Raw genomic sequence first — 27,781 nt, forward strand, 5'->3', positions numbered from 1 at the left:
CAGCATAAAATTTCTGTTATCCGAGCCCGGATTCCAGCCGTGGGCCTTTTGAGGGGGCGGCGGCCTCTGTTTGCGCTTAACTATTTGCCAAAAGCACACGCCACAACGCCGATCGAGTTGGAAGCCTCAAAGCAACGTGCCCCGGAATACAACCACAAAATTACTTACTCGCCAGACACGCCCTCTTGTTGCACCCACCTCCCGCCGTCCCTCGAAAACCGAAGGATTCTACGCCGCCTCTGCGGTTTCCTAGACAAACGTTGCCTGCCGCCCCAGACTCCTATGACTCAATCCCTGTCCCTACTGGCGAGCCAAACCAAACCAAACCTAACGCAACCAAACCAATCCAAACAGCCAAGTGTCGCCTGGGGCAGCGCATCATTATCGATGCAGGCAGCGGCGAATGCAAATCGCATTAAATCTAATATGCAACTCGACCGCAACAAACTGTGCACATCATTTACCATCGACCCAACCACCCAACCACCCAGCAACCCCAGCAGTCCCAGCATCCATACACCACCCATCGTGCAACACCCACAATCCAATCACCAGCATTTGGTCAAATGGAAACCTCAGACAGACTTGAACTTTGGGTTCATTGTTTTCCTGTTCATGTCCAGCTGAAGTCACAGTGGCCGATGAGTAATCACCGCTCACAATAATTTAATTCACCTTGAAGCAATTACGGTTTCCTTAACTCATATATTTCCTTTCATATATTTAAATACTTAGAAATGGAAGACAGTTTCAATCATTTTTTTGACTGTAACTAATGCAAACGATATACAAGTCGAGGTCGACGGCGAGGTCGACCGCTGAAAAGTTCTTGGACATCCGCGATTGAAGACTTGATGAAGGACATGGCCATCTGGCCGTACATATACCACGCCCGATAAGGACACTGGTCGAAGCGGATGAGCGCCTGCTGCACCACTATGCCATTGGCCAGGATATTGGCCACCAGCACCAGGACATACAAGCATGCCACGCCCGTGATCATCAGCTTCTTGGAGGAGGGATTCTCGCAGCGCTCGTTCCACTTGGAGAGGGCAAACACCGTAACGGCACTGAGTGGTGCGGCGGCCACTGCCATGTAGGAATCAAACCGATAGCTCAGCACCATTACCGCCGAGTGCTTGACCTGCAGGAAGAACGAGTCCACGAATATGCTGAAGTTCATCTGGGGACGGACTAGGGCGGCCAGGAGCAGCACGTACAGGGCCAAAAACGCAGCTCCTTGGCGGACGCTCACTTCCACAAGGGTCATTTCAAATCAATCTGGAGGGGAAAACCAAAACAATATCATAAATACGTATAATTACCAGCAAGCATTTACTGAAAGCAAGCATTTACTAAAAGCAAGCATTTACTGAAAGCAAGCATTTACTGAAAGCAAGGATTTACTGAAAGCAAGATTCATAATACTAATGGCTATGGAATTATTCATATATATTTTCTGAAAACCATGTTTTCACACCCCCTTATAATTTCAACACGACTTGAAGGCAATCTTCCAGTCCGATCTTGCCAAATTCCAGCTGGCCCGCTTCTTTGGGCCTGGCTAAGCGGATGGAGGCTCGTTTGCCTACCCAATACCCTAATTAAGACCATCCATCAACCCAAATAGACTTCAATTAACTGCAGTTCATCAGCCTTCGCAGACGAGTGTTGCACGTTCCTCAGTGTTTGGGTTTCGGCGACTCATCGAAGCCTTTTGCAATTACTTAACCCATTCGAAATGTCATCACAAATGCACCGGGAATCGCGAAAACACAGAGACACACGGACAGGCAGACAGACGGACAAGTGGACTGAAGTTATAACCTCATAATATGGGTCATTAGTGCAGGCGGTACAAGTGCCACGCCCATTAATTACTTCAATTTCCATTGATACCGCTGAATCTTCACACTTTCCAAAGGCCAGCGAAGTGGGAATATACAAGTAGAGAAGAAAGAAAATGGGGAAAAGCGAAAAAGTCAATGGAGGCAAAAACAAGCATTAAGCATAATTAATTGTGCATTTTCCATGCTGGCGAACTGTAGTGGAAAATTAACTGACATGGAAAATGGGAAAATTAAAAAAATGCCAATAGGGAAAATTGAAAGCAGCGCAATCTTGGCGACATCGTCAATAAATCAATGCAAATGCCCTAACAATGCCGGCTAATTGCGAAATGATTAAGCGAAAGTGGCCGAATCAAAATTCAGAATTCATTTTCATGTGCCTGTACTGCATTGTGTGTGTTTTTAATTGTGGAAAAAAGGGGGGAGGGAGGGTTGTGGTGGTGGGGGCGAAGTTGGGTGACATTGTGGACCACCCGTTGACAGCGATAAATCAGCAGGTGTAATGAGTCAAAGTTATCGTTATGCATGGATCATTAATCACACACGCATAGCAAATTAAGAGCACATTATTGCACTGCCAAACAAACACGCACACACATTCTCTCTCTTTTCAGTGGTGTTCCATGTATGTGTGAGCTCTATTGCTTGCATACTTTTAGGCATTTCAGGTGAACATTTTGGAAAGTGGGTCCAAAGGTTTGGCTTTGTGTTTTAGGATTGCAGAGTGTGGATTTGCACTGACTCGTACATCTATCAAGAGCATAATAGGGTTAAGATGATCAATGGTATATGTGCAACATGTAATTGATGGATAACTCAAATGAGGCATGGATGCCATAATCACCAAGAGGACTAATAGCACCTTGAGATAAGAGTAAATACGCTTAACTAAAGCCCTATAGTGATGTTAAGAGGTATGATTCAGAGATGCTCTAGCAGTCGCGATCCCCAAAAGTAGCTTTTGTTTATTTTTAGCACCCGGACTTGGAACATTCTTGCAGCATCTCTCTATTTACCCACTCGCTAATTGTGAATGCCAATCAGGACAGTGCCAGGACCCAGCTGACAAGACAAAGCCAACTGTCTCCGAGCTGCACTGAGTGCCGAGTGCTGGGGCACTGCCATTGGGCTTGGGTATGGGATAGGGAAGGGGATAGGGGATAGGGATTGGGATTGGGGTTAGGTTGTCTGGAGCTGCAAATGGGCCAAAAAGCTGGAGAGCTGGGCTGAGTTGAGCTGGCTGATTGCTCCAATTGCCAGGCGACCGGGCACGCACGGCTGCCTCATACAAACTTGCAACTAAACAGGACTCTGCTACAGGACTTCGCTACAGGACTCGCTACAGGAGCAGCAGCGGCAGCAACAACAATCGCTTCTGTCAACGCACAAAAGACAGCGCTGACGTAACGAAACGGTTAATTTAGAGTACGACAACGACAACGACAACGACAACAAGCGAAGGCAGTTCAAAAGCCGTCAGCGCGAGATGAGATGAGGTTGCAGATGGGCACAAAGAGAACAGCACGGAGCAGGAGCAGCAGCATCAGCACTGGAAGAAAAGAAGTGGGAGAAAATTACAGCCACTTTGAAATAAAGTATCTAGTATCCATGCAAAGGAAACTGAAACTGCAGTACTGAAACCATCAGAAAACGGGCATTTGCGATGGGTATTTTACATTCAATGTTGCAGCTTATTTTTGGAGTTTCTTCCAGTGTAATGGCAGCAACAACAGCAGCATCAGCTTTGTGCCATTTGCATAGGGGCGTGTACAAAGTCCGGGATCTGCAATTACAAAGCACCAGCTCGAGATTGGAATGAAGGCTGGCTTGGAATGGGATGGTATGGTATGGAATGGTATGAGATGGGGTGAGATTTCAAGGGGAGAAAGGGTGAAAGAGGGTTCGAGACTCTAGTCATATAAAACATTTTTTAGTGCGCTCATGCCGGCGAATGTTTAGAATTTAATTAGCCACGCTCCCTGATTATGCGCGCACGAAATTAGAGCCTCCGAATGGAGCTCCATAAAATGTGTAGCAAAGTGCCGATGACAACAAAGGAGTCATCCCCATGCCAGTTTACTCACATCTGCAAGACGTCAGAGAGTCGGAGCCACTGTGTATTCACATTCACATCCAATCCAATTTCAGTTTTGATTGCCACGACGTACTGCGAACTTAGAATTTGAAAGACTTTCTTCGATACTACCAAATACACATTTTTAAACTAGATATGCTTAGAATTGTTTTCGACTGCTACCGAAAAGATTGCTCCGAATGTACCCAAATATATTGTAACTTGAGCGTAACTTTTATGGGTTATACTTTTCTGTTAAGGCAAGTATTTAACAGGTTTCGATAGCAGGGAATGTCCCAAGGATCCTTTCGATCCCATCCCATCCAATCCCATCTATTCCGGTCATCAACTCCTTGCGGCCAATGCAAATGCAGAAGCAGCTGCCTGCTACGTTGACAGGACAAACAATGGGCGACACTTAAGCACTTTCATTTTCCCGCTCAAACACTTGCGAAAAACACTCCGCCGCAGACTGAACACACACACATACATTTTGCGGATTTTTATTTATTATTTTGCTTCTTTTCTGCGGTGGTGCCGGTGGTGTTGGTGGTGCAGTTCACTCACACAGACGCCCTACAATTTGCGAGTCGCACTCAACATGAAGTGTTTTGTGCGGTTTTTTCGTGTTGCATGTTTTATGTTCGTGTGTACGTGCACATATATTTTTAGAAATTGTTTTTAGTTGCATGTTTTACTTTTATGCTGAGTTCGGTGACAGCTCGAAACGAGTCCTGGTGGGCAAAGGAGATGGTAGGCCGGGTATTGTTCGAGATGCTTCTGGGCTTCAGAGGTGATAACTAAATCGGGTTACGAATTAAGACAGAAACGGTCTAGAAAAATCTAGTAAAGTTAGTTCAACATTAAATACATGTAGCTCTTCCGTTTACAGAATGTTGACTCAAGGTTTTCCAATATCAATATCCATGAATTTTATAAAGTTATTAACAAAAAAAAGAGATTCACATTGCAGAAACTGACAGCTGCTGCTGTCATATAGATGAAAATTGAGTGCACACACACACACACCCCCACACCCACATGCACGGCCACCAATACAGCCATGCGATCGGCCGGCCCAAAAGTATGCAACACTTGCCCGCCTCTCTATGCGCATCTTTATTAATTATGCCAGCGATTTAATTAAAAACTTAACCAGCTGTCGCCTTGAGCGCCGTGGCACTGAGCAAGGGGATCGTCTTCTGGCCACCCGCAGAAGGCGGACACAGCGCAGGGGGCGTGGCAGTGAGGCTGCTGGCAGCAGCGGCAATTTCCGATGGATTGCTGCTGAGTTGGCAACTTGCTGGCGCTGCAGTTGCCGCAGACGGGGATGGGCTAATTAAAATGCATTGTTTAATGCAAATAATGGATTATATAAGTTGGTAGTTTTCAGTGTTTACTTACGGCGGGTGGCTCTCGACTCGTGGCGCCCAAACGGCTGCTGCTGCTGGTGGCGCCTTAACGACTTTTGGCCCGACTCCTCCGTATTGTTGTGCCGTCTGAATTGGCTTTGGCTGGAGGCGCAGTTGCAGGCCTGGTTGTTCAGGTTGCACATTGACGCCATTGAACCCGGCCAATATTTGAGGTGGTTGACCCGCGGCATTTTCATAAACAAAAAAGTGTTGCCTCTGTTCTCGTTGCGGTTGATTTGTGGCCTGTTGTTGCTGCTGTTTTGGTTGCTGTTGTTGGTAGAGTTGCTGCTGCTTTTGCTGCTGTTGTGGCTGCTGCCAATTTGGCACAGTTTGGCCGAGTAACTCGTGCAACAATGGCGCCAACGCTTCGCTGCCCGTGATTTGTTGCAGATGCTGCAAGAGCGCGGCTTGCTCAATCTTCTGTCCCTCCGCCCGATTGATGCTCAGGATGCTGCTGCCGGTGTTGTGGTGCCTGTAAGCAAATAGTTTGCTCAATAGATTGACCCGCTAACCACCACCACCCACCCACTGCCTGCCTCACGGGGCGAGATTCATTGCAGCACATCCACACGACCTACTTTGTCAGCGGCTGTGCAAATATTTGCGAACCAACTCCCAAACAAACCAGCGGCAAGTGGAGCAGAACCAGCCAATTTGGATACATATTTAAAGACTTATTAGTGCCAGAGACCTTCCACTCGAAGCTAACGGCGAGAACTAACTCCGGCTAACTAACTTCACACATCAAATATTCTCCGATGCCATGGATTCTCATTAGGAGATGCTTGCCTTTGACTTTGCGTTTGCATTTGCCATGGCATTCGATTAGGTTTCTTGTTCTCGGGCATTAATTATTTTGAAGCTAATTATACATGCACATTAATATGCAAATATTATGAAGTGTGAACATTTTGATGTGCCCCATTGGTTTCGGTATGATAATTACCAGCTCGGCTTTGCAGATCTCGATTGAGTGGATCCCAATTACTCGACTGCAAAAAATATGACTAGCTAATTGGCTTAATCAAATAAAATATAAAAAATCTAATGGTAACTAATCAGTAAATTAGAAAAATGTAGTAAGTAATAAAACAATTATTTCGCTAAATAAATTACTACTTATTTGCCAAAAGATTAACTACATTTGCCACAAAATTCTTTATTAAACAATATGTTTTATATTATAAGCACCCTTTCAGCTTGTGTTAATGCCTACATAAGTTATATGATGATGCGATTCTCAACGTAAAGAGCTCTTAAACTCAAATCCATAAAACCACGCATCTCAAACTGTTGCATTAACACACGAGGCATTTCAAAGAGCTGCCCATAAATCCGAGCTAAAATGTCAACCGTCTGGCAGTGGCTGTCAAACTGTAAAGTGGCCCTTGGCTTCAGCTCCCATTTTCCGCTCTCCCTGGATGTGTGGCAAAATGTTTTTCCATTAAATTACAATTCCCCTTCTCGGAATTTCCCCTCCCCCTCCCCCGCCCCCTCCTCCTCATCATCGGCGGCCTTCGTCGACCAGCAAAGTCATGAAATTTAGTGTTGGCGGCATAATTAGACCATCAATTGCGGAAAACTCATGACAGTCATGAATGGCCGACTGTGTGCATGTGTCTGTGTTGGTGCGCCGAAACCGCAGGGGCGGGGGGCGTGGCCCGGGGGCTAGGCACACTCTGGAATAAAGTAATATGTGCCCCAAGCATAAACTCATCAGAGTCGGAAAAGCTGACAGCGATGAGGACGGCAGCAGCGACAAGAGCAGTGCCCACATTACACGGTAAAAATAACTTAATTACATGGGAGTATCAAGTAAACTCATAATAATTAAAACAGCTTAATTGATTAATGAAGTGTTTGATTTATAACAACCTAAACCGATGCTCCAATCATAGTTGCTAGAACTTTAGTAACTGCTCCTATTCCTAAGAGTTATTACTATTATATTAAATTTGATATATTTTCTTCAGTGTTGCTCAAAAGCAGCAACAAAGGGCGCCCTGAATTTTCACGATGGACGGGACTGTTGCTCACAACAGCAACAACAACAACAACTGACAGGACTTCAGCAACGCTGGCCACAATAAAGTCGGAATGTAAAGCACAAATGCTACTTTGGTTGCTCATAAATATTCACTGGAATGTATTCGGTCTCCTCCGCATTTGGCCGCTGTCCTTGTGGCTTCGCTTTCATTTTCCATCGCTTTTCGGCCGAAAGGCGCAAAAGTGTGAAATGGCCGAGTGCGAGAGTGTTCATATATATTTTCTATTTTCTATTTTTATGACGATTTTTCGGTGACTGTTTTAGCCAGCCGAGTGTGAAAGTTAAGCACATAAATTACAGGCGAGCGCCGCCAGAGGAATTAAAAGCGCCGTGCAACGTGGCCGAAAAACCAGAAAACACTTAAAATATGGCAACAAGCGCTCACGCGGGGGAATCCCCCCCTTTGCAGCCGCACAGCAGAGGTAAGGAAAATAGGAGTCAAAATAGGTTTCCTTATGGTTTCTAAGCAATTTAATATATAATATATTTATTTAAACTTGTAATCCTTGATTGCTACTGAATAAGCACGTTCTAAATGAATTTATAAATATTTAAAGAAAATAACTTTTAAGCGCTCCTAGTCTGACAAACCCAACTGCTCGCATGTGTGTGAAGTGCGGCTCGTTGGCGCTTTTTAGTAAAATTACACGCTCTAATCCACAACTTTTGAGTGGGCCCACACCACCGAAAAGTGTGGAAAAAAAAGAAAAGAGGGGCCAGAATCCAGAAAAACCCTCTGACGAGTAGGATCTCCCAGGGAGAGATGAAAGGCGACTGCCGAGGGCATCAAGGGCTGCAAGAATGCGCCAGACAGCGCCAAAGACCTAAACGCAAAACAAGCAAAGCTCGCACAAACTCAGCCTGAAAGTATGCAAAACATAATTCATGCTGATGGAATTGTATGCATGAATATATGAGGAGCGCCACCACCCCCTCCCCCAAAAATCCCAGACTCTAGTGCCCATAACCCCTGGGCTGGCTAAAAATCATATGCATCACGTGATTAAACGCGTCATGCATGAAAATGTAAAATATTGTGCAACCATATAGCTCACAGACAGCGAGGGAAAACCCCTGTTGGGTTGACTGGCTGCCAGAAGTTAAAAAATACATATAAATATAAAAAAAATAAAAAGGGAAAAGGGGAAAAAATTAGACCCCCTGCACATCATGTTTACTTGACTTGACTGGCAGTCTGGTATCCGTGACCAAAGCAAACGAGAGCAAACAAAACGCCTCGGTTACAAATTTTTCACAATTTTTTCCAACTCCCTCCTCTCCCTCCTCCCGCCCCCTGGGCCAGGTTTAAATGGAGAGAAATGGCTGAGATGGAGCCGAATCTGAATCTGAAGCTGAAGCTGAATCTGATGTTGAGGCTTCCGCTGACGGAGATGAATCTGGGCAGCACGTGCCCCAGACGCCGCCAGACATTGGCTTGAACTTGGCCATAACCAGACGTTGTTGCTATTTGTTCGCTGCCGCCCCTCTTTGTTTTTGGCGGGCTGGGAAAGTGGGCGTGGCCCTCGACTGCAATGGCGAATTCTTGCGGCTTTAATCGAGTTCTCAATGTTGGGTGAAGGTCAGAATCGTGGGCCAACAGAGAAATGAATTACCAATTTAAATGCATACGCTCTTTTGCAATCACCCTTTTTTTTCCTAATTAACTTTTGTTATTGATGACAAAAAATATGTTTTTGACGCTGCAAAATGCATTTTTTCATAAATTAAATTTCATTTAAATTAAATTCTGTTTTTTTTGTAGACACGTGACACAAGCGCTTTGAGTTGTGCTAGTGGCCTATTTAAGGCATCACAAATGGGCTTTATAAAAAAACGTAAATAATATGGTATTAACTTAATCACCAATTTCCGCTTTGACATCCTTATTTAAATGAGTCAAATTTATTTTGCATACCAGAACACTAAGCATTTCATTTTCTATTGTATATATATAATTATTATATTATAACTTTACAACTTTATATGCAGATCACTGCACTTTAAGTTCACTTGCAATCCGCCAAGCAATTTGCCATACAAATTATGCGCTCATTGCAATTGCGCTTTTCTGTCTCTATTCCAACTGATTTCTACTCAGCCATATGGAAATGGAGCTTTGGATGCTGTGGAGCACATCCGCATATAAAAAAGGAGTTTAGCAACTTTGGCTGACTTTGTGGCATGTCTGGGGGAATTTATTACTAGCACTTGGATATATGATTCAGGATTCAGGCGCCCGAAGCCCGACGCCCGGCGCACTTTTCGCGAATTATGTCAGTGAAAAATGCAGAAGTTTAACTACTTTTCAACGACTTTTACGCAATGTAGCCCCTCGAAGCGGAGAAAGCCAGAGAAAAGGGAAATGCGGTGAAAGCGGGCAGCAAACTTTCTTCATTTGCTGCAGCACACTTTGTCGCAGTTGCCGCACTTGGCTTAGTTGATTATTTTAGTCGCCTCTTTGCTGCTCCTGCTGCAGCCTACAAAATGTGACAAATCCCCGCATTTCTTGCCCCATTCTCGTCTGACACATATTCGCTTTCTTTTTATACGTTTATTTTTGTCCGAGTTCGAGGCCCAGTTTTCCACAGCAGTGCGACCAAATTATTGCGGACACGTCGCACCCACTTGCAGATAGTAGAAAAGCGGGCCAACAAAAGCGAGTAAGTATTCCACTCAGAAAGGCGCTTGTAGACAAGAAAATACCATTTAAATTGGAGATTTATCCTAGATTGAAAAATAAAAGATTACATTAAAATGTGCCAAATTTACACACATTTTAAATCCGTACGTTTTGCCTCTTTGTTCATGCTTTTATAGTGTTCTTATTTATTTATACATTTTACCATTGGAATAGTAGTTTATATTGCTTTTTTGTTTTATTGATTTTCCGAATTTATTATTGGCAGTGAGTGTGGCAATATTTATGTTCTAGTTTTTATAGCAATTTGTTATTTTGAGGCAGGCTGCAACCTGTGGCAAGCTGCAACATGCACTTAGCATACCCCTTTAACCTACAAATCGGACACTTTATATCATGCATACAAAGATGTGAACAAAACATGAGCGCTGGAGTGCAACTACTTGCGTATTAGAAGCAGCCACGCACAGCCAGTCTTCATTAGTGAGTCCATTGAAATTTAGCATTCCCAGGCAATGCATAGCATACTTTAAGAGCTGCTTCTTGGACAAAATGCCAGAGCTGTGGGAAAAAAGAAACTTTGCTTTGCTTTGCAGCAAATCAGCGAAAGCGCCAACAAACTATTAAAAACTTTCGCAACAAGAAAAAGTTGCAGGACGAAGATTCCGGCTGCAGCTACTGCTACTGCAACTGCTCCTGTTCCTGTTCCTGGTGATGGCATCCATATCTGACGAGTGCCAAAAAGCAAAAGTTTGCACCGCCAGTGCTGCATACAATGTTTGTGCTGATTGCAGCACAGCAAATGGCTTTTGATTTCACAAATCAAAAGTTTCTTGTGCGCGCCGCACGTGATTTATGCCTGCGGCAGGAGCAAGTCCAGATTCACGAAATCTGCCAAGCTGCAGGATGCAGGACGAAGGATGCAGGACGCTGCTGGCCGTTGGACGACTGCTACTGGATGCAGTTGGAAGCTGGCGAGGATCGCCGGCGACATGCACGAGCGGCCAGCTGTAAAAACTTAGTCCTGGCCAGCTGCAGAGGAAAATTAAAGGAGCCCAGTGGAATTCGAAGGACACCGAAGAAAAACAATAGTTAGTTATAGTTGCTAAAGTATTTCCTTGCCAAATAATTACTTAAGCCAAAAGTAAAGTATAAAATATACTTCAAAATAAATTTAAAAAATATTTAATTCATTCGTTGAGCTACACTTTTGTATCGTTTCTCTCTGTGCATCGAAAGAAATCCAACGAGCCATCCGGGGCAATATTCCAACTAAGTTGCCCATTTTGTTTGCTGCTTAATGCACATTTAGATTTCGCTCAAGGACCAAATGGCAGCTCATCAGGCAGCCCCAAAAAGTGGCAAGAACTCTCCCTAACGAAGGCGGCCTCCCACGAATCCCAAACACCTTGCTCTAATTGCCGGGCGAAGCTTGTGCCGCGCAATGAAAATAACACGGAAGACCTTATGGGGCAAAAACAGGTGAGAGTGCCGGTGTGTGGCATGTGGCAGGTGGCAATTCGCGTCTTAACGTCTGCAACTCATAAATAACATCAAATAATGGCACTGCACGCTGCTTTAGCCTGCTCGCTAATAAAGTGCCTGAGCACCAAAACAAGAACAGTCACTTGCAACAAACAACTAGCAACATCACCGGCAACTAGCGGCACTTGCAACAACTGCCCCACCAGCGAGCAACTAGCAAACTACCAAACGCATTCGCGTTGCAACTCGCCAGCTGCCACCCGCAGCCCCAAAAAAGTTTTGTGGTCGTGCATCCGCTTAGCGGTAAATGCAGCACAGTTAACTCTTTATGGCGGCGGCCATTTCATGTGGAAGCTATGTCGAACTGAGCATACCCTGTAACTGATTTGTTGACCTAGGCCTTTAATATATGTGCTGAGACACCGAAAGTAGACTTATGTATCTGTTGCAAGTCCAGTTTGTTTGTTCCATGCCTTTGTGCACCTTAATGATTTCTATGTAATATTAAGTTCTAGAATTCTTAGATTTTTAGCTCTAAACTCTAGTTCAGCCTTAAAAGTTCCTGACCTTATTGCGCCATGAACTTGGCATACCCTGGAAAACTTTCTACCCACTTATCAGGTGGCTGCGTTTGTTAGCCTGCCAACAAATTTAGGCTAATTAGTTGGACTTAAGCGCGGCTTATGTGCCGTCTAATGGTGGCTTCCCCTTTTGGATCCCTCAACTCTTTCGCCCTCAAATGGTAAGCACTCTGCTGGGCGGACGAGCATTTAATATATGTAATTGCAGTTGTTGTTCTTTCAGACCACAAAAAAAGGAAGAGAGCAAGCTATAGTCTAGTTACTCGACTATCAGATACCCGTTACGCAGCTAGTGTTAGTGCAAACTTGTCATTTTAGCATATTAATGATAGATTAATATATCATATTAGATATTAATGATACTTCAGTCGGAAAGGCTTTCTTCTACGTGCTTCATACTTTAAACGAACCCATTATACCTTATCAGCCACAAGTAACAGGTATAAAAATGCCCCAAAATGTTGGAAACAATTTTTCGGGGACAAACTCAAAAAATGTGGAATGGTTTACTGGCGAGACGGGGATAACACACAAGGCAAAATTGTCAGCAGAACGCAAAACATGCCAACATTAAGGCCACATTCTAGGCACTCACACCAAATTTCGGCTCATCTGTTTTGCCGTGTCATTGAAGCGTAAATGAGACATTTGCGACGCTTGTTTAATTAAAATAAATTTCAATTTAATCAAAATTCGTTCGTCGACTGCGGAGGGGGGAAAGCGGTGAGCGGAGAGCAAAGCGAGTGAACACCGTTGTGGAATTTCGCATTAAAATTGTTGGCATAGTTTTTAGGGGTCCGCAAAATGGATTCTGTGCCGTCATCGCCCCTGACAACTGTCGCTCGACGTGCTTCGAAATGCCAACAAACTTTTGTAACTGCCTTTTGGTTAGCACCTCTGAACACCATACCCTCGAAGTCACAGGTACAGGTGTTAGTGTGGGCGTGGCACTTAATTAAATCATTGTGTCAAGCTTTGATTAATAGTCATATAACAAACATTTCGAGGATTGGCTGTGACGTCAGTCACTTTGGGCACAAGTCACTTAAAGTGTGAAAGGAAAACATGGAAACGAATTTAGTTGACAGATATCTATGTTGGTTTGAAGTTAAGATACACAAATCTATAGATAAAGGACAGGAATTATTCATTGTAACGAAGTACTTTACATTAAGAGCGCCCTTTGTACAAACACAAACTCTAGTTCTAATCACTTTTCACAGTCGATTTGCCGCAGTCCAACATTAAACCACCTTTCGCAGGCATACACATTTCAGCATATTCTACAAATTCCTTTTAAATGTTATTTATTTAAATAAGTGGCTTGCCCAGCAGCCAAAAAAGTTGCTTGAATATACAGACTTTACAACTTTTATTTTACGTTTTTATTTATTTTTGTTTTGTTTTTTTTTTTGCACAAATGGAGGTGCGAGCGCATGAGGTAATTTAATTAAATGCTTTGGCTTGAAAGAAAAGTTGTTCTAATTTAATTGGACGTTTTGTTTGCACACGCCGCGAGTACTTTATACTTTTAACGCATTTGAACATGGCCATTGTTTCCATATACAACTGTGGAATCTGTTTTTTCATACGGTTTATAAGCCCTCATGGCGAATGAGCGATATGCGTATAGTAAAAACGTAAGCGCTAATTGCCAAAAATGCTGGTAAATGCAATTTAAGTTTCGGCTCCGACAAATGTTATTGCAATTGAAAAAGGACCGAAACTGCAGTGGATGGAAAGTCCGTGGAGGCCATGAAAAATGCATATTTGGGTTTAACCGAAAAATAAACAAGGCCAGCGGGCGGGGGTACTGCTACTCCAGGGGGGTGTGGCAGGTCAGGCTACACATGTTTGCAGAGAAAACTCTTTTCCACACCCCCAATCATCCCTCCCCACAGACATCGTTGGTTGCTTTTTTGCATGCCACGGGGCGCTGAGCCGAAAAGTATGCAACAATAAATTCTGCCACGACGGGAGCTTTTCATTTATTTGAAACACCACTTCCTCCCGGAAAAACCACTTCCTCGCACTCCATTTTAGCACCCAACTACGGTGCTGTACAAGTGGGCCAAAAAAGGAAATCAAATCGGGTGAGCTGTTGCCAAACTAAAAACAGTTTGTGCGCCAATTTTCTATCAATTTTCATTGGCATTATCAACTGCAATACTTTCCAAAAAAAATCCAAGTTAATGTTGAGCTCAGGAAAAATAGTCGATATAGATGATAGATAGATTTGTATATATCATTGGTTATAGATCTTGATTTCTTCAGATATAATATTCTTTCTAAATTATACAAAAGAAATGAGGACTACAAAAATGAACTGCACTTTTTTCCAAGTGAGCCTAAAGGGCACTCGAAGTGCCAGGAAAGTATTTGCATTGTACTTTTGAATGCAGCCCAAAACGCCTGGCACTTTGATGACCCCACAGCCAAGACTGCAGCATCTCGTTCTGGCCACTTTCGGTTTATGGCCCATAAATTCCGTCGCCTTGCCGGCTGCCTTTTTCCCTCGGCTGCATTGCAATTGATTTGCATGGCTTGGCCGGCTGTTAGTTAACAGCCAGCACAACTGTACGACACAAATGGTAGGGAATTTATGGCCGGCCAATCGAAACAATTGCCTGACTTCTGGCCGATTGCAGCCATTGAGCCACAAAGGACTCATTCTCCAGCACCGGCATTTTATGGCTGTCAACTGCAACGTACACAAGCTACTGTCCCCTACCAAAAGTCCAGTCTAAGTGCATTTTTTGGGTGCATCCACAGTTGAGACTGACATGCAAATACTTTCCTTCCACTGGCCGAGATAAAGTTGATTTTTGATTTGCCAGCAGAGTCACTGAGCCATGGCCAAGAAGCCAGCCAAGTGGCATTTCCCCCCCACATCCACATCCACATCCACTTCCCCTTCTGGCCAAGCTGTTGTTTGGTAATTACAAAAATACGATAAGGCTCCGAGCAGCTCGTTCAACTGGAAAGCGAATTCGAATGCCTGGGCGAATATTCATGGCCTGCTGATGAATCTATCAAACTATAATGGAATATGTTATGCCAGATTATCGATAATGCATATTTTTGTATTTACCGAAACGGCGATTGATTGCTGGATGGCATGGTTGCTAATATTTAAATAACAAAAACAGAATAAGAATTGCGTATGAATTTTAGGTGAGAGGCTGATTTCACAGGCTTAAATGTATTTAGGTAGATACTTTTTAATTTGTAAAGTGTTTTGCCCTTTTTATTTCCAACACAACAATGTCTTAGTAACTACTAAGCCCAAAATCATCAAAAAATGCCTAAATAAATATTTTTGCCTCGTTGATAAGCACACAAGAATGAAACACTTTCATAAATAAAACACTACACAAATAAGTCTTAAGAGTATGCAAAGATGCGAGTGATAGGAAAAGAGGTTTTCCACTGTTGCCAAGCCATTTTCCACCCACTCCGAGTGCTCGGTTTTGGTGAATAGAAATATGAAAATAATCCTCAAGTGTCAGCCCGAGAGATTAGTGACAACAAACCAAAGCCGCACAGCGAAATGAGATTTTTCATTTGGTATCAAATATCCGCTAAAACCGACCAGCAAAAACCAACCCAAGTAGACAAAGGAAATGGCATAAAAAAAAGATAGCTTAAACTGGAAGTGAAATGCAAACGAGTGCAATGCTCCATGAACAGGAAAGGGAAAGGGAAAAGCGGAGGCTGAGGCACAAAGTGCAACTAGGCAAATGCAAAGTACAAACTACAGTCGCACAATGCACAGTACGAATGGCACGACAGCCAGTAAATTGCAATCAATTAAATCCGACTTCAGCCAGAGCGACGCGTGCCCCATGATCCAAACCCAATGGCAAAAGAAGCCGACTATAAAAATAAAGAACTCACTTTAAGAGCCTTTGTCTTTAAATTCTTAAAGTCAATGAGGCATACTCGTAGATACCTAACTAGATCTCTGAATTTATAGAGCTCTAGATTATGCAAAAATTACTCAGAAAAACCTGCATATTTTTTATCTGTATCCCAAGCTTTAATTATAAAATAATATTTAGAAGGCAAGGTATTTACTATGTTTCCATGTTGACTAGACCCACTGTGCTGCGGTTGCAGCTGCGATAGATGTGGCACTGATCGCCATCAGCTTCCAACATCAGTTGTCACTGGCAATCGAAGCCCTAAGGTTATCATTGCTCAAACTGCCTACTGTTTTTTCAGATTTAGCACATCTCTGACCATGGAAACTAACTTCTACTGGCGCTACAAGGTGGCGGTGGTCACTGGAGCCTCCGTGGGAATTGGAGCTACCACAGCAGTGGAGTTGGCCAATGCCGGAATGGTAGTTGTGGGCCTGGCTCGTCGAGTGGATCTCATTGAGGTGCAGAGCACTAATAACACATATACACCCATAATAGTAGCTTTTTTGGTACTTTAAATAGGCACTCAGGGCGCAAGTGACCGGCGAGGGAAAGATATTTGCCCGGCAATGTGACCTCAATGATGAAGAGCAGTTGACCAGCGCTTTTAGCTGGATCCGTGAGAAATTCCAGGCCATCCATGTGCTCGTTTGCAACGCTGGCATCCTGAAGGCCAACTTCCTGAGCGGTAAGTGCAGCGTACAAAATCTGAGTTACTGAGACTACAATCCCCCAGTTCAGAGTCCCCCACCAAGGACATCAAGGAACTGTTCGACACGAATGTGGTGGCCACCGCCAGCTGCCTGCGGGAGGCACTGAAGCACATGGCTGCGGTCAAGGTTCGCGGTCACATTGTGGTCATGAACAGGTGAGTGTCGCCCATGGCCAGAAGAATATACCGCAGTAAAGGATAGTCTCCCTGAATTTCAAAAGATATTCTATGTGCTCCCATTGTTTTTTCCAATATGCATGCAGTATTTCTTCTGTGACTTAAATCATGAATCTGAAACACAACTTGGGTAAAGTTCAATGACCAAGCTGCTTGCCTTTCCGACAGCAGCTCGACTTAGTTCCTTAGTTCCTTAATTAAAGCCAATTTCATAGAAAGTGTTGATGGCCAACGAAAAGGAGAGAGCCAGCAATTGAAAGCTATACTTGAAAGGATTGTCTATTGACTCGAGACAATTAGATAGAGCTACAAAATTAGCACAACTGCAAACACACACATACACACACACACAAGAGGCACAATTGGCTGTTTTTGGGGGTAATTGTTATCATTTCGGGAGCGCTGTTTACCCAGCTGAAATGGGAAAATTGGGCTTAAATCGAAATTAGTGCAGAGCCGGACAAAGGCAGTGTGCATACAGTGATGGAGTTGGAGGTAAATCATTTTCGTACATATTTGCTTTATAGTTTTGCTTGTGCTGCGCAAACAACTGACCAAAAGCTGCTGCCTTGAGTGGCAAAATATTTGCCAAATTATGTCCTGTAGGCTCGTTGCTGTTGGGTGGTGGATGGTAGATGGTGGGTGGTGGATAGTGGGTGGTAGATGGTGGGCGGTTCAAGGGCGGGCTTAAACGGAGGGTTCGGCCAGCCGATCGGGGCTTAATGAAAGTGCAAACAATGCAGGCGGTCAGTCAATAGCTCAATGCATTTTGCATGCGAAAGGTTTTGCGCACAAAGGCGAAGGGTTCGAAGTGGTCGCCGCGTTATTTAAATTAAATTAAAAGCCATGCGGCAAACAAACAAGCACAACAGCACAAACACTTATTGATATTTAAATGCTGAGCGCGGGGTGGGGGGGGTGGTGTTGCACGCATCGTGTTTTTGCGGTGCGGGTGGTGCATTAAAAGCTTTGCATGGCCAATGTGTTTGCCCCGAACAACAGCAACAACAGCAATAACAACAACTCAATTATTCAACATAATTAAGTATTTTGCATTAAGCCGAATGCGTATTGCATTTGCATTTGCATTTCGCAATCCTCCATTGGCAGTCGTCGATGTGATTTTTATTATTCGATGGAATCCAATGCGTACCGCATTTAAAATCAAAAATTTTGCGCATTAAGCCGCATGTTTGATTTGCGCTATGGCTTTAATTTCAAATTGCATTGATTTAATTTTAATGAAATTTACTTGAGTGCATACGCACACGCATACGCACACCCACCCAACCAGATAGCAATTATTGCCCATGAGCAAAAGGCAAAATTGAATAATTGCGTATACGCACTGTGGGTTGGCAGACTGGCCTGTTGTGCATACATACGTGAGTATCTATGTGTGTGCGTTTGCTTTTTTCATGGCTGTAAAATCAGTCAGCATGCGGAAATGTTAAGGCAAATTCAACAAAGCCAACGTCAATCTTATTTATTGATTGGCTTTCAGTTTATGCAAAGATGCAAAGATGGCAATTCGATTCGTGCAGAAATCTGTGTGCGCAAAATAGATTGCAAGCACAAAATGGGATTAATATGATATCTTAAACGAATTTGGTGACGTTTTATCTTGGTGAAAAATGTTTAAATGTTTATTTAAAAATATATAATTTTGGCAGCTTTGTAGTTCTTTTATATAGCTGCGTATGCACATGATATGAAACCTTTTCCTTCGGGAAGTCTTTACAAACCATTTCAATATGCCATTAAGTTACCTTCACATTCCCACCACATCGGCAAGTGCATCATCGAAGTGCATTAAAGACACACCGTAAATACGCATTTTCCGGAATTTTCATACGCATTTTTCCGGCATAATGAGCAGCGGACACAAGCGTATTGTCCGCAATCGAATACAATTGAGCAAGGCGGACGGATAGGTGGGTAGGTGGTTTGAGGGGGTTGGGGGAAAAGGGCAGTGAAAACTGCGACTTCGAAGTTCGCAAACGTTAATTAATGAGAAAATGTATTTATTTGGCGGCGAGGTTGCGAGACAAAGACAATCCCGTTCTGGTAACGTAGTCGAGGCGTTGCTAATGAGCATGTGACGTTTCGGGGGGCGTGTGTACGTGTGTGTGTGTGTCAAGGGGCGTGGCAGGTGGGCCAGGTGGTCTGAGTAGGGGCGGTCGTCCATATGCATTTCGCTTAATGTCAGTGCAATAATATTAAGACTTAATTAATTAAAAACTGCAAGAGTATGCCGGCCGCCCAGCATCTGCAGCAACGCTGGCAATTGTTTGCATTTAATGCCCCAGGCTCGCAGCCATAAGTACCACCCCTTGCTCTTCTAAATGCACTCGAAAAAACGCACAACTACTTGAGTGAATGCGCTCATAAAAATATAGATTCATTTATATAAATATAGGAGGATGAAATGTGCAAGCTATAGGTAATTTATATTTCTATTGCATGTGTAGTAAACTTTAATAATTTTTTTTTGTAGAAGCTTTCATGTATTTCTGTTCAGTGTGGGCGTAAAATTAAAAGAAGTTTACGCAATGTTTGCATAAAATGCACAGCGACATATGCAGGCAGGTGAATGCAGAAAACTGTGAACTGAAAACTGTGAACTGAAAACGGACGTGGGTGGACATCCATGCATCCGCATCCGCATACAGTCTTTGAGGCATGCAAAGTGGGTTTTCCGTGGGCGATGGAAACTCCGTTGGTCCCGTCAGCTGCTGACCGTCATTTTCCGTAGGTGTTCGACGGCGACTTGTTTTTTGTTGCCGTTTTAAGTGCTTGAAATCCGTTGTGTTGACTTTATTTACCCACGCACACCCGCCGTTTGTGACCCCGCTCTGTCTTTATTTTCCATCCCCTCCATACCGCCATTACCTACCATGCGGACGATGCACCTCCTCCTTCTCCGCCTGCTGCTCCTTCTGCTCCTACGAACATGTGTATGGACAACATTTGACAACAGCGTGCTTGGCCATCGGATTCCGGAAGTGCCGGTGCCCTTATTCAGCGTTTATCCGGCCACGAAGCATGCAATTACGGCCCTCTGCCAAACGGTGCGCCAGGAAATACATTTTCTCAAATTAAATATTAAATTAACGGTAAGTTAAATGCAGTGCATACATGGCGCCTCATCCTCCATCTTAATCCGCGGGAAATGCGGCAAACATGACGCGTCTGGTCATTGGTTACCCTCTCCACACTTTTATACTTTTATCCCTCCACTGCAGAGCATCTGCCCGGGCATGGTGGACACGGATTTCCTTAGTGTTTACTCGCAGGCGGTGGCCGAGCTGCCCAAACTGCAGGCAAGTGATGTGGCCAAGGCGGTGTTGTATGCGCTGAACACTCCCGATGGCGTCCAGGTGGAGGACATCATCCTGCAGCAGATGCGGAAGGTCGATTAAACTTCAGCTTAACTTTTGTACTTTCTTCATAAATAATGTTACTACATTTGTACATGTTCTGAAATTAGAGAACCAAAGTGCACATTTTCATATATGCCTATATACGAAATTACATTTCAAGCAACTGATAACTAGATTTGTTCTTTGTTTATTACTTATATTATATTCGCTAAGATGTTATTGAATTTTTACCGTATTTTTATATACTTAAATATTAAAAAAAAAGATTATAACATTGCAATACATTGATAATTGCACTTTTAAAATGTTTTTGTATACTTACTTACTTGCTTTATATTCTCTAAGATGTTTATTTGTACAATCAATAAATAATTAAATGCGTGTAAATAGTTTTGGCAACATTATGTGAGCATTCCTTATATACAAATTTTAATTTAAATTGCCCGCGCTTTTAGTCGAGATGCCACTTGGCGACAGGGTTACCAGACTGCATCAAAAGACCAGGGCTGTACAGCTATGGTTAGCGAGTACACCATCCACCATTGAAGGGGCGCGCACCGCTTCTAGCTTAGTTACCCACCAAAACATCGATTACCTCTGCCAAGTGCGAAACAGTCATCGATTTTTCGCAGCTTTAGCTTATTGGTCACACTGGGGCTTATGATTAAAAAAAAACTGAACTGACTCCAATAAAAACGTGAGGTAGAAAAAGCGAATTAAGTTGATAATTGATACACACAGCAGCCGCACGGTAACCAGCGGCCAGCACCGATCCAAACGCGCGACAACAACAGCAATTGCATACGCAAATGCGCCCATCAAACGCAAGCTGCCCGCAGCAGCGGGCTCTAAAATTCCGAAATGCGTCCACGTAGTGCAAAATCCGAATCCGAATCCCAAACCGATTTCGATTCCGAATCGGATGTCCGGATGTCTGGGCCTTCTTTTGTGCCCTTTTCGAGGGTGCGGCTGTGATCGGCGTGAACCTGCCGTCCAAAGTGTGATTACGAAATGTGCTCCAAAGGCGAAATGATATTATAAAGTATAATATAATGCGTGTTACCACGTAGTTGCACACAGACAGGCACACACGCGCACACACACACTCGCACATCCAGTGGCACACACACAGAGAGACAGACAGTGAGAGAGTGAGCGAGCGAGAGGGAGAGGAATAGAGAAAGAAAGAAAGTGTTGCCCAGTTGACAAAGAACAGGTTTTAACCTAATTAACTGAATAATAGCCTAAATAATTCGCCGCCAGAAGGAAGCTTTATCCGCAAGGTCCCTGCCGCTCAACTGTGTCTATGTTTGTGTGTGTGCGTGAGCGTGTGTATGTGTGTCAAGGTTCCGGAAGTTGAGCCGCCGTAGAATTGATTTCCTATTGGCCAAGCCGCTGTTGTTGTTGTTGTTGCTGTTGTCGCCTTTGTTGTTTTTGTGGCTGGACATTGAACTTGAGTCGAAATGCGCACTAACCCATTATCCCATGCATATATCTTTTCGATCCGGCAGCCGTCTAGCCCAGCAGCTCTCTTCCCCCCACAAAAACACACACAAGCCGCTTTCTGGAGCCACTCACCCGCAACCGATAGCCACAAGAAACCATCAGGATGTTCATCTGGGACTGGTTCACCGGAGTGCTGGGATACCTGGGTAAGCATCTGCGCCCATCTCTGCATCTCTGACATTGTGCCTTGGGACGGCGTTTCTTGAGCAAGTGCCAACAAGGCAGCCGCCGCACCAAAGAAACCCAAACTCGACGGCTGTACAGCGGAGGTCACAATGATAGCGATTATCTCGAGATCTAGAGGTTGAATTGTGTTTATAGGCAAAGGGTTGGCATGACTTAGTATCACTTTCCATTGGGGTTCTCGTATCACAACAAGTGCGCGTTAAATATGCATGACTATTAGGTACATGCATAGAATACACTTTTAATTGATTTCCATGTACTTTAGCCTCAATTCTGTAAACAAACATATTTGGGGTTTTTCCGGGGTCTAGATAGCTAAACTTTTGTTTGCTTTGTAATGCTAAAAGTTATATTTATTCCACACCTAAGTACTGACATTATGTGTGGTACACAGTGCAGACCAAACTGCTAGCACATATATCACGTTTTGTAAGCGTATCTATTTCTTAGCTTCATCGTTAATCAGGCTAATAGCTTATAGTTAGCCCGAAGTCTCAGAGCTATTGTCTTGACCTCCAATGTACATATATGTGGCTGTTTGTGGCTGCGCAAACACAAGTGATCCGTCACTAGTGTTAGTTTAGCTGCGTATAATAATTGGTGACTATTCAAAACGCTCTCCTCGTTTCAGGTCTGTGGAAAAAGTCTGGCAAATTATTGTTCCTGGGCCTGGATAATGCTGGCAAAACCACACTCTTGCATATGCTCAAAGATGATAAGCTGGCGCAGCATGTGCCCACACTGCATCCAAGTGAGTCTACTCCTCCCTTCCTGGACGGAATTCGTTGTATAACTTGAACCAATTAACCAATTATCGCTTGCAGCATCCGAGGAGCTGTCCATCGGCAACATGCGCTTCACTACATTCGACTTGGGTGGCCACACTCAGGGTAAGTGCCTAATCTTGACCAGAGCTCAGGGGAATGTGCATCCAAATCGTAGCTATTTTCCGTACGTGCCCGCGACTAAATATAGACCAGTATGCAAATATCGCAGGGCGCAGCGAGCAAAACCGCCAGATCCACGACAATCAGCATGAAATATAGCGCATCAGGTCACTCATACAGCCAGTGGGTCTTACACTCGTAGCATTTGTTGCGTTCAATCAGCGCCACACACTCGAACGAACGCCCATCCAAGCAATGCCACTACAGTGGTCCCCGGCGGTTCAACTTTGATATTGCGACCTTTGAAAATTAGAGAATGTAACCCATTGTATAGAAACACTTATAAGTTTGGCATGCACCCAGTTTCTCATTTAATTGCCCTAATATATGTGAAAGAATACTATCTCCCAACCCACTGTGCACGTATAGGCGACATATTTATTATTAATATTACGAAGGCAAACATTCTATATGTAGATAACAAACAGCAACAGCACATCAGTGTGCACGAAAAACTCGCACACAAGCAGTTAATATATTTGTATAAATATGAACATTATGAAAAGTGGTCAAACATCGTGAAATGGCTTGTAGAGTCCAATTGTTTTGATAAAGAAGCTCTAGCACTTCGTTATAAGTGCAGCTCGTCATCGTGACGATTGTTTTCGCTTCGGAACTAGGCATATACTTAAGTAGAAAGGTTCTCAGCGGCAGAAAGATATCAGATTTGTGCCTGATATCAGTGACTCGCGTTTTGTTATTCCAGCGATGTTATATAAATTACAGATTGTTGGTCGCAGACAGCGACTACTGAGGTACCCTTACAAATCTTGACTAAATCAGAGCCTTTACCTTTTGTGATAAGCGCTGCTGTTGTATTTATTATCATATTTACGTCCCTCATTTACTTTTGCAGCACGTCGTGTCTGGAAGGACTACTTCCCCGCTGTGGATGCCATCGTTTTCCTAATAGACGCCTGGGATCGTGGCCGCTTCCAGGAGAGCAAAAACGAGCTGGATTCGCTGCTCACGGATGAGGCGCTGTCCAACTGCCCCGTGCTCATATTGGGCAACAAAATCGATAAGCCCGGCGCGGCCAGCGAGGATGAGCTGAGAAACGTGTTTGGACTGTATCAGCTAACAACTGGCAAGGTGAGCTCAGTCACAGCCCCCTTCCTCTGGCTTGCTATTTAACTAAGTGATATCCGTTTGGTTTTTCAGGGCAAAGTTGCACGCGCCGATTTGCCCGGCCGTCCTCTGGAATTGTTCATGTGCTCCGTGCTGAAGCGACAGGGCTACGGCGAGGGTTTCCGTTGGTTAGCGCAGTATATCGATTAAGTCAGAATTAACAACCACCAACACCACCACCACCACCAGCACCATATTTCAAGAACACCACTCAACTCTCAAACCGAAAACTTGGCTACAAAATTTCCAAAAGAAAAGCAAATTCGACCACAGAAACAAAACCGGTGGGATATGAACCCAGACGAATTCAAAACGTCAGACCTTAAGCAAAACGAAGCTGCGTGCGCAATTTCTAATTTATACAAAACAAATATTTCATAATAATAAAAACGAGAAAACCATACAATGTACATCTGTAATTAAACGACGCCGTTTAATCCAGCCACACACAATCGCGGGAAAATAGAAGCCACACGACAGGAGAACACAACACAACACAAAACAACATGAAAGTGCAAACAACTTTTCTATCTGGAACATCGGGATAAATTGTAAGGATTGTAAGGAGCTGAAGGATGCAAGAAGTGCGAGTGCGCAAGGGAAACTTTTATTAATAATTATGAATAACAAATTATAGCAAATTAAAGGTGATTTATTTAAGAGCATGTGCTTTCAACGACGATGTTCCGCGAATAAACTGTAGCTACCTACCTTTATTTCAAGTTTATGAATTGTACATGTCGCTATTGATTTCCTTTATAGTTTACTTTGGCCGCCCAACATTATATACGACTACACCCCAATTAAGTTCCGTCGAGCGCGTTTCCACCTCCGATAATGGTACACTTTAGTTTAGCTAAAATTTATAAGTTGCATGTCATCGATGTACTTTGTTTCATTTTATACAATACGAAAGGGAAAGCAATTTATATAAAATCGCATTTTTGTTTGCAAACAGAATTCTAAATAAAACGGAGAAAAGTAATTTTGTAAAATACGAATGGTTGACTGTTGTTTTGTTTGGCTTTGGGGATGAAAGTGCTCAGCTTAAATGAAACCCAGCGACGTACAAATATATTGGATTTATTTATTTTTGCATTTAGGGTTTACGCTAATGAGTCACGATCAGAGCATCTATTGAAATCAGAGAGGGAGGCAGGCATCCGATGAGGGCGAGCACGGGATCAAAGAGCTGCAAACATGCTGGTCTAAGTAGAAAAATATTACAAAACTCTGATGCGGCTGCAGACTGCAGAGGATTATGAATACGATCTCAATGCTAACTGCGCCGGCAGCGGGGCAGTCGTCTCAGCAGCATCAGTTGGCGCTGAAAGAGGCGCATGAGCAAGCCCTTGCGCTTGGCCCGCTCCCTGCATCAGGAACGCGAGGATCCGCCCATGGAAGCGGACCCCGCATCGCCGCCGCCGCCGCCAGCCATGCGTCGCTTCTTTTTCTTCTTGGCCGTTAGACTCTCCTGACCGCTGTCCGTGTTGGAATCGCCGCCATCGTCGCTCTCCTCCGACGACGATGAGGAACTGCTCGACGAGGAGGAGCTTGAGTTGCTGGAGCTGTCCGACGCGAAGCCGGTGCTCTCGTTCAGGTTAATACTATCGGCGATCTGGGCCAGCTCCGGTCGCTGGTCACGCAGCACGCGCAGCCACTTTCGCGACAGCTTTGGTCGCCCGCGAACAGTCTTGTGCCAGACGCAGGGGAAGTTCGTCTGCGAACTGAAGTTCTGGGTAATGGCAATGGTGTCGTCCAGGTTGAGCACCACGTGCCACCAGCCGCCGGGCACGAATACAGTCTCGCCTTCTGCCTGAAGCACCTCGATGGGGCGGTACTGCTCCGGCCAACTGGAAAGCTGGGTGCGCGGATATATGGTGCTGAACCAGGTGATGGCCTCGTCCCGCTGCTTGCCACCCATGGCACTGGTGACCTTAAGCATCTCCTTGGGCGTCTGCGTGGGGAACAGGCACCAGCGCTTGTGGCCGCGGATCAGCGTGTTCCAGGCACTCGTGCCCAGCGGGTCTATGTGGATGCCGGTGCCGGAGCGAGCCGGTCCCATGACAAACCAGCGGTAAGGCGGACGACGATTCTCACCGCAGTACTGGAAGAGGTCGTCGCGAAAGTACTTGGGCACCACATAGTCATCCAGAAGCTTGCGCCGGCGATGGTGTTCGCCGAAGCTGCTGTCGAAGATGTACAGCGGACTGTCGTCGCGCGTGCTCTGCATGTACTCCACGTAGTACTTCATCTTCATCTTGACGCTATAGCCCTCGTTGTCCTCGCCGCACTTGAACTTCTGGTTGCGATACTTCTTCGCCAGGCGGGCCAGTGTCCACTTCTCCAGCGCCAGCCAGCCGTCGGTGCAGCCGCGAATGATGACCGGTTTGTAGGGCCGCTCGAAGCGTTCAATGAACTCCGATTCCGGCACCTGCGACTCCTCGATCCGCTCCAGGTTATCGGTGAAGTCCCAGAACGGCTCGAACTTCTCGCAATACCGCATGGCCGACCACGCATTCTCGCCGTCCAGTTCCGGGCGAGCCTTGCGCTTCACCTCACGCGTGCGCTTGCGGGAACGCTTGGGCAGCTTGAATTCCTCGCTCATCCTGCTGAAATTGGCCAATTTTCTACAGCTCCTGGAAATTAAAGCAGCGTGATTGCAGTGTGGCCAGCCGACGATGTTTCGAACATGCTGCTAACGCGACGCTGGGCCGCACCTGGTCACCCAGCTGGTCGCCGAGGTAGCACTGCTTTTCGAGTTTTATCGGTTGTTTTCCGAGTAACGGGACGTTATCGAAGGCTGGCCCGTTACTAGCTTGCACATACCATTGCTAGTTGCGACCAAAATTTGTATTTTCGTTGAGAGCCAGGGCTGCAAGACTTTAAGGTGACCAACACTTATCTAAATTAAAAATTTAAAATAAATCAATGTAAAATTTTAAATATAGTGTGCAGCATGTTTCATATTAAAAACTCTCATAAAAAATGTGGCCAATAAATAATAAAGTGTAATTGAGTACTTTAAGGAAGGTGGCGCAGTTTGATTTTGCGTTACGATATATGCGATACAGTGGCGTAGCCCTGGTTCGTTGGCATTTCTCATGTGACAGCTGTGGGCGAATGAAAATAATGATAAGCCAAGTCGGACGAGGTGGAGTTTTTGAAAACCATTTGAAAATCGTTGATAACCAGGTGCCCGCTTCTCTTCCAGAGCTCTACAAGGTGCCGCTCCGCATTTTAGACCATCGCGTGTTTGTTAACGGCGAGATCGAGGCTTTTCTCGAGAACTTCGAGGTGCGGCGCAACGACAGCGAAGTGGAGAAACTTTTCCAGGTCACCGAGACAGTGGGATCTCTGAGGTACGATCTCTCCCGGTGCAGTGCAACCGGCAGCGGCAGCGGAACCGAGAACCTCGCCCAACTGGACACGGAGGTCAACCATCTTCTGGACGGGGTCAACGCACTCTTGGCGAAAGCGAAGGTGGAACGAACTGTTAGTGGGTCAGCGTAATCTCCGCCTTTTTATCATTGATTAATTGGTCTTCCGTTCGAATTCCAGGCCAGCACCCAGTTGCAGGAGGCGCGATTGGCACGTGAACAACGCCGGGCGGAGTTTCTTACCAATTTGGAGCACGGCTATCGTCGCATCGAGAACTCGTTTGAGGAAAAGGAGGAGGAAATCGCAGAGCTCTACTCGGATTTGCAACTGAAACTAAACATTGCCAAGTAG

The 27,781-nt window shown here is 44.6% G+C and overlaps 6 protein-coding genes across 8 annotated transcripts; 3 read left to right on the forward strand and 3 right to left on the reverse strand.

Annotated features, from left to right (window-relative positions):
- Positions 1-685: 685 nt before the first annotated feature.
- LOC120452129 lies at positions 686-4,119 on the reverse strand. Its single transcript, XM_039636212.2, has 2 exons — positions 3,935-4,119; positions 686-1,281 (listed from the first exon to the last, which is right to left on the reverse strand). The coding sequence occupies exon 2, from the start codon at positions 1,268-1,270 to the stop codon at positions 773-775; it is 498 nt and encodes a 165-aa protein (XP_039492146.1). The 5' UTR covers positions 1,271-1,281; positions 3,935-4,119; the 3' UTR covers positions 686-772.
- Positions 4,120-5,075: 956 nt separating this feature from the next.
- On the reverse strand, positions 5,076-6,032 carry LOC120453185 (putative cyclin-dependent serine/threonine-protein kinase DDB_G0272797/DDB_G0274007). The gene is made up of 3 exons (XM_039637749.1): positions 5,915-6,032; positions 5,329-5,808; positions 5,076-5,259 (listed from the first exon to the last, which is right to left on the reverse strand). Exons 1-3 carry the CDS (start codon positions 5,998-6,000, stop codon positions 5,076-5,078), a joined length of 750 nt encoding a protein of 249 aa, XP_039493683.1. The 5' UTR covers positions 6,001-6,032.
- A 10,221-nt stretch (positions 6,033-16,253) lies between these two features.
- On the forward strand, positions 16,254-20,469 carry LOC120453636 (farnesol dehydrogenase). Its single transcript, XM_039638428.2, has 5 exons — positions 16,254-16,471; positions 16,533-16,698; positions 16,752-16,878; positions 19,880-20,015; positions 20,145-20,469. Exons 1-5 carry the CDS (start codon positions 16,331-16,333, stop codon positions 20,319-20,321), a joined length of 747 nt encoding a protein of 248 aa, XP_039494362.1. The 5' UTR covers positions 16,254-16,330; the 3' UTR covers positions 20,322-20,469.
- Positions 20,470-20,868: 399 nt separating this feature from the next.
- On the forward strand, positions 20,869-25,050 carry LOC120454682 (GTP-binding protein SAR1b). Of its 2 annotated transcripts, none has more exons than XM_039640198.2 (6): positions 20,869-20,984; positions 21,794-21,934; positions 22,606-22,725; positions 22,799-22,864; positions 23,778-24,013; positions 24,083-25,050. In XM_039640198.2, exons 2-6 carry the CDS (start codon positions 21,892-21,894, stop codon positions 24,197-24,199), a joined length of 582 nt encoding a protein of 193 aa, XP_039496132.1. In that variant the 5' UTR covers positions 20,869-20,984; positions 21,794-21,891; the 3' UTR covers positions 24,200-25,050. The 2 variants fall into 2 exon arrangements, with proteins under 2 accessions (XP_039496132.1, XP_039496133.1); XM_039640199.2 differs by lacking the exon at positions 20,869-20,984 and adding an exon at positions 21,011-21,033.
- A 66-nt stretch (positions 25,051-25,116) lies between these two features.
- Positions 25,117-26,825, reverse strand: LOC120454678 (bifunctional arginine demethylase and lysyl-hydroxylase PSR). The gene has a single exon (XM_039640193.2). It carries the CDS (start codon positions 26,655-26,657, stop codon positions 25,425-25,427), a length of 1,233 nt encoding a protein of 410 aa, XP_039496127.1. The 5' UTR covers positions 26,658-26,825; the 3' UTR covers positions 25,117-25,424.
- A 243-nt stretch (positions 26,826-27,068) lies between these two features.
- Positions 27,069-27,781, forward strand: LOC120454683 (biogenesis of lysosome-related organelles complex 1 subunit 5). 2 transcript variants are annotated; one of them, XM_039640201.1, is made up of 3 exons: positions 27,069-27,203; positions 27,264-27,548; positions 27,611-27,751. In XM_039640201.1, exons 1-3 carry the CDS (start codon positions 27,113-27,115, stop codon positions 27,646-27,648), a joined length of 414 nt encoding a protein of 137 aa, XP_039496135.1. In that variant the 5' UTR covers positions 27,069-27,112; the 3' UTR covers positions 27,649-27,751. The 2 variants fall into 2 exon arrangements, with proteins under 2 accessions (XP_039496135.1, XP_039496134.1); XM_039640200.2 differs by having other exon boundaries at positions 27,070-27,203; positions 27,264-27,544; positions 27,611-27,781.

This window comes from Drosophila santomea, chromosome 3R (assembly GCF_016746245.2).
Source record: "Drosophila santomea strain STO CAGO 1482 chromosome 3R, Prin_Dsan_1.1, whole genome shotgun sequence".
NCBI classification, from domain to species: Eukaryota; Metazoa; Arthropoda; class Insecta; order Diptera; family Drosophilidae; genus Drosophila; species Drosophila santomea.

Coding starts and splice junctions, on each gene's coding strand:
- LOC120452129 (XM_039636212.2), bottom strand. CDS start 1,270: ATGACCCTTGTGGAAGTGAGCGTCCGCCAAGGAGCTGCGTTTTTGGCC.
- LOC120453185 (XM_039637749.1), bottom strand. CDS start 6,000: ATGTATCCAAATTGGCTGGTTCTGCTCCACTTGCCGCTGGTTTGTTTG. Junction 5,809..5,914: donor TTTGCACAGCCGCTGACAAA/GTAGGTCGTGTG, acceptor ATTTGCTTACAG/GCACCACAACACCGGCAGCA. Junction 5,260..5,328: donor CGAGTCGAGAGCCACCCGCC/GTAAGTAAACAC, acceptor CATTTTAATTAG/CCCATCCCCGTCTGCGGCAA.
- LOC120453636 (XM_039638428.2), top strand. CDS start 16,331: ATGGAAACTAACTTCTACTGGCGCTACAAGGTGGCGGTGGTCACTGGA. Junction 16,699..16,751: donor GAAGGCCAACTTCCTGAGCG/GTAAGTGCAGCG, acceptor CCCCCAGTTCAG/AGTCCCCCACCAAGGACATC. Junction 16,879..19,879: donor CACATTGTGGTCATGAACAG/GTGAGTGTCGCC, acceptor ATTTGACAACAG/CGTGCTTGGCCATCGGATTC.
- LOC120454682 (XM_039640198.2), top strand. CDS start 21,892: ATGTTCATCTGGGACTGGTTCACCGGAGTGCTGGGATACCTGG. Junction 21,935..22,605: donor CGGAGTGCTGGGATACCTGG/GTAAGCATCTGC, acceptor TCCTCGTTTCAG/GTCTGTGGAAAAAGTCTGGC. Junction 22,726..22,798: donor TGTGCCCACACTGCATCCAA/GTGAGTCTACTC, acceptor TATCGCTTGCAG/CATCCGAGGAGCTGTCCATC.
- LOC120454678 (XM_039640193.2), bottom strand. CDS start 26,657: ATGAGCGAGGAATTCAAGCTGCCCAAGCGTTCCCGCAAGCGCACGCGT.
- LOC120454683 (XM_039640200.2), top strand. CDS start 27,113: ATGCGATACAGTGGCGTAGCCCTGGTTCGTTGGCATTTCTCATGTGAC. Junction 27,204..27,263: donor GATAAGCCAAGTCGGACGAG/GTGGAGTTTTTG, acceptor CTTCTCTTCCAG/AGCTCTACAAGGTGCCGCTC. Junction 27,545..27,610: donor AAGCGAAGGTGGAACGAACT/GTTAGTGGGTCA, acceptor TTCGAATTCCAG/GCCAGCACCCAGTTGCAGGA.